Source organism: Colletotrichum truncatum, assembly GCF_014235925.2.
Source record: "Colletotrichum truncatum strain CMES1059 chromosome Unknown Contig_0003, whole genome shotgun sequence".
Taxonomy (NCBI): domain Eukaryota; kingdom Fungi; phylum Ascomycota; class Sordariomycetes; order Glomerellales; family Glomerellaceae; genus Colletotrichum; species Colletotrichum truncatum.
The window spans coordinates 3,974,706-3,986,656 of NW_027222400.1; the positions used below are offsets into that span (position 1 = coordinate 3,974,706).

Here is an 11,951-nt window from a genome sequence, read left to right on the forward strand (position 1 = left end):
TGGTTGTGGTGGGGAGAGAAGGAGAACGGATCGACGACAGACGAGTGAGCAGAGACAGTATATATAAAATGTAGTCAGTGTATGTGAACTGTGAGGTATGTCTCGGGTTGTAACAGAGCGATTACAGAGCCGCAGCTTGGTGGCGGCGAATACGGTGAGTATACAAGTGCTCAATAAGGGCTGAAAGCCAGGGTTCATCAGCCAACACCTTTTTAGGATGATAAGGTGCGAGGCTTCGCGATAATTTCATGCTTGCACTTCCCGAGGTCTACAGCATACCGCAACCAGCACACACATATGCATAGGGCATTTCCTCATTCCCGCAGTGTCCCATGTGCTTGGAGGACCCCGGTTGAGCAGAAAAGTGGGATGCGGTTTGCAGAAGCCGAACCCGATTACGATTGGGAGAAACCGCGGGGATAAGGGGCACCGTTGAAAGCCCGATCCGAAGACAGCAAGTAAAAGGATGGAGAAGTTAAAGCCTCAGAGCTGGAAATAAATGGGTTGGGATTGTGTCCATGCGCCATGCGGAGGGTGTGAGAGGATGATTTTAAGACGAGGAAAGAGAAAACGAGAGCACCCTATGGATGGTTGTAGTAGTGTAGGTGGTAGGAGCACACCTGAGAAGTTGAAAACGTGTGTTAACCTCTAAAAAGGACAGGTCGAGGATCCGTTTCGCTGTTTTGGAAACGAAATGCTTTCCTCACAGAGGTAGGATAGGGATGGGATGATACTGCCTTGCCCTTTAAGGGTGTGCGCGAGTGGGCAGAGGTGCTAGTAAGAGGCAAACCACAACAGCTCAAAAACTAACGGAGCAAAAGAAGAGATGAAAACATTTCTCGAAAGGGTTTTGTTTGACCCTCTGCTATTTGTGTTTTGACGAGTCGAGTTGCCGCAACTCTCGTCTGACGTCAGGACTACTCCAGTCGACTCAACTCCCGGAGGCTCCACTCCAGCAGCACTCACTACTACTACGTATACTAGTGTGTACATGTGCTGCTCGCCCCCACCTCTACAGGCGGCCCGCCACCACTACGGCTCTGTCGGTTGGCGGGATCTCCCCTGAAGTGCCGTCTACCAGTTAAGGTTGGTTCCTTGTCAGATCTGAGCACTACGAATCATGGTGGGGCATCTCGCATTCACTAAACCGCCCGTTTAGGCGTGTTTGCATTGCACTGATTCGCCGAGTATCCTTACCTGAGCATGGGAACGTACACGAGTACGGGACGCACTGCCCACGACTTACCTCTTTTCGCCATCAGACAGTCACAGCAATGCTTCGTTTAGAATTGGCGCGATATTCGGAGCCATCAGAAATAATGCTCTCGCTTTCCCAAAATTTTACACATGGCTCCACTGTGTATGCATCTCGAAAACCCGAACATCCAAAGGTGGCAATCCGATACAGAAGCGGAAAACAAAATGAGGCTCTTCGGACCCGAAGAATGTCAAACTTGACGCCTCCAACTTTGGATTTAGGGGGACGAATCAGTCTCGCGTCTGACAAGATGCCGCTCCCGACCTTATCATACCTATCCTTTACAGCCAGAACTTTGATCGACGCATACTCAAGACCCTTAATTCAGCACACTAATGACATGAGGCAAGAGGAAACTCTCTTTGCAGTGTCCCCCTGGCTTTTTTCGCCCGCCCCACTTGATACCCTCCATCAACACCTTACTCAAGCCAGCTGACATTTTCGTTTATCGGGGTAACGCAGTTGCTGACACCGACGTCGACGTCGTATTTCCCCCTGACTTCTGCCGCCACAGGGTCCCCCAAGCCGTGCCGAGCCACCGACTCATCGACGTCAACGTTTGAGACCCGGCTTGGACGGGAGTACTCACATCCGCCACCGGAGCTTCTGGGGAGTTTGATGCCGTTTTTGTCATTGTAGGTGCCGTGTGGATTGAGCGCGATGCCGGACTTGGCTCCGATGGTGGCGTATCTTGCTGGGCTGATCGAGAGACGCCTCGAAGGTTGCACGGGTGTAAAGTCCGCTCCTTCAGCGTCGACTGCCGCACCATATTTTGCTTGTTAAAGTTTTTACAGCCACTGTTTAGGCCGTCGATCCGCCCACTGCCCAGCGGCCTGACGATGGCGAGTGTGACGACGGTCATGACCACGCTCGCAACGGCCCACGTCCCGAACGCCGCGGCCGAGAAGCTGTACACTGGGACGGGCGCGTGGGGCTGTCCGGCTTCAGGAGGAGCGGCGTTCTCGTTTCCATTCGAAAGGTCTTGAAACTTCACAATGTCTGTACTTAGGACGGTCTGTCGCCGCACGCGTGATGCTCATGTCATCCAATCAGCCCTTGCTCGCTTTTATGTCTCGCCTTCGCTTCCCGATATCCTATTTTCGGAGTCCTCTTACTTACCGACACGACAGTAACTGGAAGCAATACCAATGCGATGAAGGATAGTTGCTTCATCGCGGCTGAGTCGTACGCCGTCAGCTCGGCGATCGACTTCATCTGACGGTTCGTATGTTGCGTCTGCATCTGTTGAATCTTTCCATGCGCAGGGTGTTACAAGGTGGCCCCGACGGAGGAGGGAATTCGTTGCGACTCACATATTCTTCACGATTCTTGGCCAGCTTGTCTAGCGCCTGAGCCCTGTCTAGCAAATCCCCCATTTCCTCCGTTGTTGATGCCAACTTGCCCCTGAACTCTTCGATATGCTCTCGCATTTCATCCGCGTGGCGAACCCCTGAGCTCGCCAGCTTCTCGCATAGCTCGTCAACGAGGAGGCCCCGGAGGCAGCGGAGGGCCCGGAGGTTGTTGTCGATCCTCATGATACTTTCGTGCCGCTGCTCCATTAGGAATGCCATTCGGCGCAGGTCCTGCTCGTGTATTGACTCTCGTGCAATGTCATCTTCTAAGCTGTCGTCATATGGATGCAAGTATGGCTTTGTCTGCGACGCAATCCTTCAGCACGCCACAACTTCCCAGGCTCACTGCTCACGCCACCCACTCACCAAGTCGGACAGACGCGTCTCTAAGTCCTGGAAATGCAGCGCTAGCTCTCCAACAGCCCATTCAGCAACGGCGAGGAGGCATTCTAAGCTGACGTGAAAGCGCCCACTTACATCCAAAGACCCTATTCCGCCCAACTTTCCTGCCAGACTTTCCTTCAATTCGTTCCACAGCTGGTTCTGCATACCCATGCCTCGCACTGGGTTATGACAACGCGGACTAGCCAGAAACCACACCGCCGTCCCCTCCACGAGGTCGAAGTGGAGATACATGACTGCCGAGTGTGGCTCCCATCGCGGTGTCCTGTCCGCATTGACCCCCCGCGGCAGCGCATGGAGCGGATACTCCCTGATGCTGAAGAGCGCAAAACAAAGCTGGATACGCGCGCCGCTGCGACCCAGACTGGCGATTCCGGTATCCTGGTTCGTCGGGAGGCTCACGGCGCCCCGGAACCCAGTGAAGCGAATGCTGCTCGCGAAGCTCCACGAATCCCCGCCGCTCACAAGGAAACTCAACAAGTAAAAGGGCACCTGGTGATATGTCAAAAGCTCGAAAAGCACGTCTTCGTCGAGGTTGAGTAGCAGCGAAGTCGGGGAGAGGCGTTCCAGCAGCCTGTTTCTCGCGTCAGTGCCAATCATACACGCACATCCACACATACACATCCGAGCATAGCATAGATAGTAGTGGCAATACAAACACGATTCGCAGCGCCGGATCCTTTATCAAATTAGCGGATCCCGTCGTGGCTTCATGCCGTTCTGGCCAGGATAGCTTCCTCCGTAGTCCTCCGAGGTCTCGAATAATGTGTAGTTCCGCCTTCTTCGGGTCGTTCTCTGTCTTACCAGAGCAGCCGCTGCCGCCGAAATCGATGATAACCAGGGGCGTGTCGATTCTCGACGGCACCCCGTCAAATATCTTTGCCCTGTTGGCGTTGTAGTGTTCACGGCGTGCCCTGATCGTTGCCCCTCGCTCATCTTGCTGCAGGAGAGAGTCAGGATACGTGCCCGCCGCGGCGAGTTTCACCAGAAACTGACTCTCGCGATCGTCCATTACGCTTCGTCGATGGAATGAAACCCAGTGCTGGAGTATTCTCAAAGGACAACCTGCAGACGGTGGTGGTTCCGAGGGCCGTTTCCCCAACACCGAGCATGGCCTCGGATTCCACGGCAAAAGCTGACTATCCCGAGCAGTCGCGATACGCCTGTACGACATTACACGATAAAAAACCCCGTGCCAAGCCGACAGCTTCGAGAACGCCTTGAGATGAACACACAAACATACGAGGAGGCCTGCATGCGCAGGCCCCGATGGCACAAGAATGGCACGGCATTCGGAGGGCACCAATAATATACATGATCACGCAGTGGGAAAACGGAACGTGAGGAAGCACAAGTTGCATCTAAAAACCACCTCTCAAGTGTCATTGAATTTCGTGTCACCCAAGTTGCTTCATGACTTTCATTGCGCGTGTCGTCTTAGTCGACTCGAGTTTGCTCAGCTCGGCGTCAATCCACGAAAGCACCGGCGCGAAGTTCGCCTGCTTCCTGGTGAGGACCTTTCTCACGGCATCAAGTGCCAGCCTAGTGTACTTAGCCTCGTGCGATTCACATGAATGAGAAGACAAGCCTGTACGTACCAGAAAACTTGCGTCTTCTCCAGGGCGCAGCTGTAATGAGGGTGCTTCTTCTTCCTCGTCTTTCCGGTGAGTAATACAAACGCTACGTCGATGAGTTTGCCTATTGTTTCTGGATGTCACGTCAGCCGACAGAGCGGCCTTAACATTTGCTGTTATAGTGGGACGTACTTATTACCAACCGACTATCGGGTTGCTTGTCCGTAGGCAGGCATCGCCAGTATGACCACATCTTCTCTGCTGTCTCTATGAACGCCTTGTGTAGATTGGACATTACCGTCCTGAGAGTATTGTGATTGGTGTCGTAGAACATAAGGTGAGACTGAATTTTCAAGGCGTCTGCAAAGGTTAGTAAAGGAACATATTGGCAGCACGAAAAAACTCACTCAGAACTCTCCTCTGGAAGTTCTGTCCAGACTTGCTTCCAAAATCGACAGTTAGAGCATCGGAGACGGCTATTTATCCCTATGTTAGCTAGACGCTTCGACCAGAAGGACTTCACTGTCTTACCCGTGCCCTTGATCTTCTCACGCACTTTGGTAATATCAAGAGTTTCGCAGTCGATTCCCACGCCGCAATAGGGGAACGGCGTATCTTTAGATACCTTGGCAATACTTGCGCCTCCAAACTCCATGTCGAAGTTGACCAAGGTTTTGTTGGGGTTCACGGCAACCCCGTATTCAGGAAGCCCACGATGCATGATTTTGACAAAATTTCGGGCCTTTCTCTGACTTGTGGTTATGAGAAGAAAGTCATCAATCAGTCTTAGGAGGAGGCAATCCTCGTCAGCCAGGAAGGAGAGATGCTGTGCTTCTAGGTCCGCGTAAAAGTAGTTGCACAAAGCTGAGGACAGCACAGAGCCTTGGGGTATGCCGTTCTTTTGCCTGTAAAACTTCTTACCAACCTTCACTAAGTTCTGCTGGATGTGAGATGCCATCAATGCCATCAGCTGCCGCGTGTTATGCTCTTTTCGTGACATGTTGCCTACGAAAACCGCGTTCTTCCCCTTCACGCCGAGACGGCTCTCAACCACCTGTACGAAGCTAGTTGGGTCATCCCGAGTAGCAGCAAGCGAGTGCCATCGCCTTGTAACCTTTGTGACTGGTCGATCTCGGTGCGGGGTTTCCACTAGGCCAGCCTTTATCTCGAGGTGTTTCTTGATAATGTACTGGTCCTCACTGGGAACAACACCCATTAACCGGATAACAGCCTCCTGCGGGATGGTGTCGAAAGCAGATTGTACATCCAACTTTGCAAAGTAGAATTTCGGCCGTTCCTTACCAAAGTTTGCGCTGAACGCGTTGAGCCGTGCGTAAATGTCGCCCACCGAGAATAAAGATGAGCCAAGCTTGGATGGGTTGCGTTCCTGAACAGCATTAGCCTGAACAAAAAAGCCAAACAATATCACAACCTACAGTTTCTAGCCGGAGCATGGAATGAACAGGGGCAAGGACAGAATTGATACTCGGCCCAAGAATCGTGCTTTTCCCTGTAACAGGAACCCTTCGCCGCAGATTTGTTATTGGTCGCATAGATTTGCCCTTGGGGAGCAGTCTAATGCGGCTGAAACCCAAACGCCTGGATCCTAGTATCCGGTTTACCTCGTTTATTTTGACCTCCTCAAACATGTTTGCTTTCAGAGTCGCCATAGCAGGCTCAGCAACGTACCGCCAAACGTCATGTCGGAAGTAAAATATCCGATAGCGGTGGGAGCTCGACTCGGTGATGTAGAAATTGCTGCGCAAAAGGGGTATCAAAATAGAATCAAAAACATAGTACAAGAACTCGTTCAGAATCTCGAGGCGTTTCTTCATATCTGTCTGGCTAGTCCTTAGGCCTCTGAGAGCAGGCGGTGCCAACCAATCCATGCATGTAATCTGGTGGATACGTTAGCTCGATGCTCTCTGTGATAATATGTATCTGGTTACCTTCAGCCCGTCTAGTACTTCCTGAAGATTCATGCTTTCGAACCGCCGCAGTCGAACGAAGTGGTCCACTTTCTTGAACACCATCTCCCGATTGTGGGCTTGGCTGTCGCCGGTACCCCAGAACTCGTTCGGAACAAGTCTGGCTAGCACCGCGCGGCAGAAGGCAGACACATGAGCTGTTGGGGTAGCCAAATCGGTAATAGCATCGAAATTGATCACTGGCATAGGAGGGGCCTGCTGCCGCGATCTATTCTGGCTCTTCTCCGCCCCTTTGCCTCGGACAACAGGCATTGTTTTTTGAGTGCCAATCGCTAGAGTCTGAGAGCTCGAGCACTTTTGTGATTGTTTGAGCGTTTTCTTTACCGCAGGCTTCTTAGGTTTGGTGTCAAGCGCAGAAGGACAATAGTGACGCAATAGCTCAGCGTATGAGCAACGATTATGGAGACGTTGCAGCTGCTGAACTAGTCGTCTCACATCTCCCCGCAACCTTTTAGGCATTCGTATTTGCCGGTTCTTAAACGCCAGAGAAATTTCTTCCTCACGAAGTGTATAGTCAGGCAACTTCTGCGCCGTTTTGAGATGATCAACCTTCGAGGTAAACACGTTGTGCAGCCCGAACTGTCTAGGGAAGATATACATGATAATTTTCTGCGTGCTCCGCTCATTGGCTTGATCTAGCTGTAACTTCTCCTCGGAGCTGGTTTGCTCTAGGTAAGAAACAAGTGGACATCGACTCAAGACATCTGAAATACGACTTAGCAAAGGTCCAAACGTCAGTGGGAAAGGAAGCCTACGTATGTGTCTAAGACCGTAGTGGACTGTGCCTCTGCTCGTGAGTGCTGCGCGAGCATAGAGCATGCGATTTCTCATGAACACTATTTCCGAAGGCAATCTCTCACACACAAGGTCCGAATCCTTAGGCTTCATCACCTGTTGCCCATGTGCTTGTCTTGGATTCGTGGTAGCAAGCGGGTCAATCTCCAACATTGGGATGCCACTAAGTTGGTACACGTTCCCGACACCTGCTTGCACTGGGACGAAGATTGCAGTGTCAATGAGAAGGTCGATCATGATCTGCTCCCCTGATTTCCCCAGAAGCATAAGAACCTGAGGCCACGGAGCACCTTTCAGAACCTGGGCAGAATGATTTGGATGGACAGACGTAAGACCAGGTACCGAGTCATAATTGCTCGGCCCTCTTGCATTGCCAAAGTCCGGACCGCGCCTCCTGAAGCCATCGCACAGAAGATGTTTGGGCCAATACCCGTTGGCCTGGACTCTAGAGAAAAGCTGCCAGATGACAAAGTCGACAATCTGAGTGAAATAATTAGAAAGTGGCCCTGGACCGTTCGAGTATTACTGACCTCCGACTGGGAGCAGGTTGCCCCAGCCAGTCCTCCAGAAAGCGTCATGACAGACTCATCACCCTTTTGCGAGAAGGACTGCCATTGTTCCCAACGGGAGTCGAGCTTGGCTTTGGGGTGATGTTGAGTGCAGACCAGCGTTGTGTCTAGCAGTGTTGACAAGCATGATTCTACCTGCTTCGTTTCTTCAGCCAATATCGTTGGTGATGACCCAACTGAGGTGATCTTTTTGCGGCGAAGCCTCGACGAACTTGGCAGTTTGGAGAGCAGGTATGCCCGAAGGGTTTGCACATTGCCGTAGTGCTGCTGGAGGAGGGAATGCTTGACTAGAGCCTCATCACGATCAACTTTAACCTTTTTAAGCGGAGGGTGTCCTTGACGCAACTCTCCATGCGAATGTGCTTTCCTCTTGACTGGCATTGTGGCGACTGTATGTCATCCCAAGTCCAATATCGGCTTGCAAGTGCGGCTTGACATCAGCCGTTGCCCATCGATGGCAAGGCTGGTTCGAAACGCGTGGGTTGTGCAATGGAACTCAGGATGGGGCGCTAGAACCTGTCATTTGCAGGTTGGACATGGGACATGTGTCCGTGAATAGATAACATTAGGGGTCGAGCTGGGGAAAAGTGAGGCGCACATGCACATGGGGTCAACGTCGTTTGGATGATGTTCACAAGCGCGACGCGTCTGGGGCTAGGAAGTTTAGGCCCGCCACGGAGGTATCGCAACGGCATACTACGTATACGTAGCGTGCAGGAAGGCGCCCCTAGGGCTCTTAGGTTCTCAGTAGGAGTGGTGGCCTAGGCGCATCGAAGTGATGAGTCGTGTGGGCCAACAGCGCACGTCCAGTGATCTGCCGAACACGGGCGCCGTCTCAAAACGGTGGCTTCGTGGCTTTGGCAGACGCTCGCTGGCGCTCAAGCCACCAAGGACGCAAGGTCAAGGACGCTAAGGTACCCCAGCGGGGATTGGTGAGACGGTTGGGTGGTCGTGGGGGTTCATCAAACTCCTGTCACTCACAGTGGAAATTCATCAGGGCTACAGAGGGCTGGCGGGTGCATCCTCTCTTCCCGTCACGCTGACAGGATGTGGAATAACCCGAACTGCACTGCAATGCGCTGCACTACGCTTGCACCACACTAATTTAACTGTGCATCGTCACTTGAGCTGGCCCTCGGACGGGGCTGGGCTGAGGAGCTTGATGCAAGGGCGGCAGAGAAGCGGCTGGATGCTGCAAAGGCCTACTGTCCTGTGGTGTGACCTCTCCTCCGGCTTGTCTAGCTAGTATGCTAGGTCATGACGGAAGAACCGTTTGGTGGGAAACGATTGCACGGTTCACATACAACGATGATATGCAGTGGCTTTGTGCGATACGAATACTTGACAATAGACGAGCGACCCAAAGCCTGTTTGTGTCGCTTGAAATATGTCGTCAGCTACTTACACCTCGCATCGCAAGGGGTTTGCAATTTCAGGGGGCGGAACTCGAAGCAAAGAGGCTAAGGAACGGAAGCCGAAACCTTGGAGCTCACAGACCGTGAATTGATACGCAGGCTGTTGACATGAGCCATACATCATTGTTGGCTGTTGTAGCTGCAAAGCGAGGACAAGAAGGACTTCTAAAAATGCACGTGGTGAGCGAAAGAAGGCTGCACTGTCGCTTAGGCACTCAGCCTACTCAAGCACGCTAAGTCCTTCGTGTCTGCCTACGTAGAAACTACCCATCTAGAGTTGGGAAAGGCGGGGGAACTGAAGTTGGTACGGTGTAACGGCATGTCCATTGATTGCCGCACATCATACTGCAGGTCTTAAGATGAGTACTGGCTCCCGACAATCTGTGGCTGGGGACCTTCCCTGCTCCGAGATTGATGCGCTGCATCCCTTCTCTGCGTCTTCTATTGCATCTCTGAGCCGTGTCAGCTCCTGCGTGTACCTTATGGCACACATATGCGAGCGGCAGGGGCAAAAAAAAAAAAAAAAAAAGGGCAATGCGTCAAAAGGTGCCATTATGGTCTCCTGTAACAGGCTCAGGGGTATGATTAAGAGTTGAGATAGCAGCTTGTCTGACACTGTTTGGATATCGACAAACGGACGACAAAGGATTGGCGAATAGGGTGCCGTGCTCATCGTCCAGGCACGGGTGACAGACAGTTTGCATAGAAACTTTGAAAGCGTTTTGGACGTCGGAGGGGAATTAACTCTCGGATGTTCCAGCCTGGAACTTGGAGCGGCTTGGCTTGATAGTAATACCAACTGCAGTCTCGTTCGGTGACTTTGTCGATACTGCTCTCTGGTATGCGCTTCGATGATGAAAGAGATGTACATTTGGCCCCGCCGTTCCTCATCTTTTTTTCTCGAGATAAACGTACTTAAGGCACGTTACCTTGCCAGTGCAGTGGGGTGCGGACGGATAAGCGGTGGCATTTGGCATGGATCCTCCCCTTCTGGAATGGATGACAAGCTGCAGTCATTTTGCAGGTTTGCATTTGTCAGTCCAAACAACACACGAAAGCTCCTCCAGACCCCCTTCGGGTTGGCGTCCAAATGTTTGGCCGATTGGTCGTGACGTCTTTGTTGCTCGTGGACGTGCTTCCTTGGTCCTCCAACTACGTAGTAAGCTTCTCTCCGTCAGGCACACCAACGTCAGTAGAGTGCCCGTTTTGGCTTTACGGGTAGGGAGGGCTCAGGCACGGGGAACTCAACGTGCTCCAATCCCGTCCCTCTAATGTCTTATGTCTTGCATTGGAGCATCTCTTTGCTCGCCACGAGACCTTTTGAGACGGGATGAAGCGAGAGCCAAGGGGCACACCAAAGATCAGATCTCTGCTTGAGCGAGGGGAAGGGAAAGTTCCCGTTCAGTTCAATCCTCAGGAAATTATTCTTCAATGAGGAGGGGGAAAAATAATTGAAATTAGAATAACAACAAAAACACACCAAATGCTTGTCGAACACGGCCATCCGTCATCGATAATTGGCAAACCGCATCAGTCTTTGGGTGTGGAGTTGATTGTTTGTTTCTCTGGGTCCCTTTTGCAACCTTGTCCTGGACGTGTTTTCCAAGGTCCAAACAGTTCAGTGGAGGCCAAGCGAGGAAAGGTTGCGGACTTCCAAATGAAGGCCTGCTATGTATATTAACCGGTAGGATGAATCAGAGCTGACCGCAGGGCCCTGCCGGATCCGTTAGCTCCAGCAACAGCGAGCTTGTCCGAGTAGGGAAGATTGGCAGATCGGGTAAGTGAAGCATACATAGTATGCACTTGCCGTTTTTTTTTTTTTTTTTTGTGGAAGCAATGCGGATAGAAGGTTGAATCGGTGGTTGCCCGTTGTCAAAGTCAAACCCGCTCACGATTTCATTTACCGTGCCAGAAAGTCTTTGGTGAAAAAGCGCTCCGCTCTGAGGAAGCAAGAGTCAGTTGAATACGTCCTGATGACTTGATGCCGCCGGTTCCTGGCCCGGGTCTCGCTTCCCTCATTCCCGAGTCTCCGGACCTGCCTACCGTACTGTCTCTAGTACCTGCCGTCATCCCCCCCTTCCCACTTCCCCCTCCCTTCCTTGCCAGTTTGCCAAGCAACCTAACTAATTCGTTCTCCGTACCTTGCACAAGACGTCCAATCCTGCTTCACATCCATCTCCGCCTCCTGTCCCGGTTGCCATTCAGACCGAGCTTTGCACCCTATTTCGACCGATTGGACGTCCTTCTCCTCACCTTGCTCACTCAGGGCAGTCCCACTTGCCGTCTCAGCTCACCCTTCGAGGCTCCTGACCTTTTTGAACCTACCCACCAGGGCCCCTTCCTGTGGTACCTGCCCCCAGCTGTTTTTTTTTTTTCTCTTCCTTCCTTCTCTTCTTCTTTTCTTTTCTTTTTTTATTGCAGCAAGAGCTTTCAAGTCTACCATGTGATGGCTATGATTTTCTAACAGGCAAGAGAAGAAAGTGCACATAAATCCGTATTTAACCACTGTAAGGAAGGCGCCGCGCCAACTCTCCTTCCCTCTACTCGCTCCTGCTTTCTGCTTTCGCAAGCTACGAACTTCAGGCCGCCTCCTTCTCT

The 11,951-nt window shown here is 52.0% G+C and overlaps 1 protein-coding gene across 1 annotated transcript; it reads right to left on the reverse strand.

Moving 5' to 3' along the window:
• Positions 1-1,703: 1,703 nt before the first annotated feature.
• On the reverse strand, positions 1,704-8,319 carry CTRU02_205977 (telomerase reverse transcriptase; the record flags this gene model as incomplete). Its single annotated transcript, XM_036723053.1, has 14 exons — positions 1,704-2,273; positions 2,378-2,509; positions 2,572-2,913; positions 2,977-3,586; positions 3,672-4,175; positions 4,414-4,554; positions 4,611-4,719; positions 4,779-4,946; positions 4,994-5,062; positions 5,118-5,973; positions 6,023-6,484; positions 6,536-7,278; positions 7,330-7,849; positions 7,900-8,319. The coding sequence occupies 14 exons, from the start codon at positions 8,317-8,319 to the stop codon at positions 1,704-1,706; spliced, it is 5,646 nt and encodes a 1,881-aa protein (XP_036585351.1).
• Between the last annotated feature and the right edge of the window lie 3,632 nt (positions 8,320-11,951).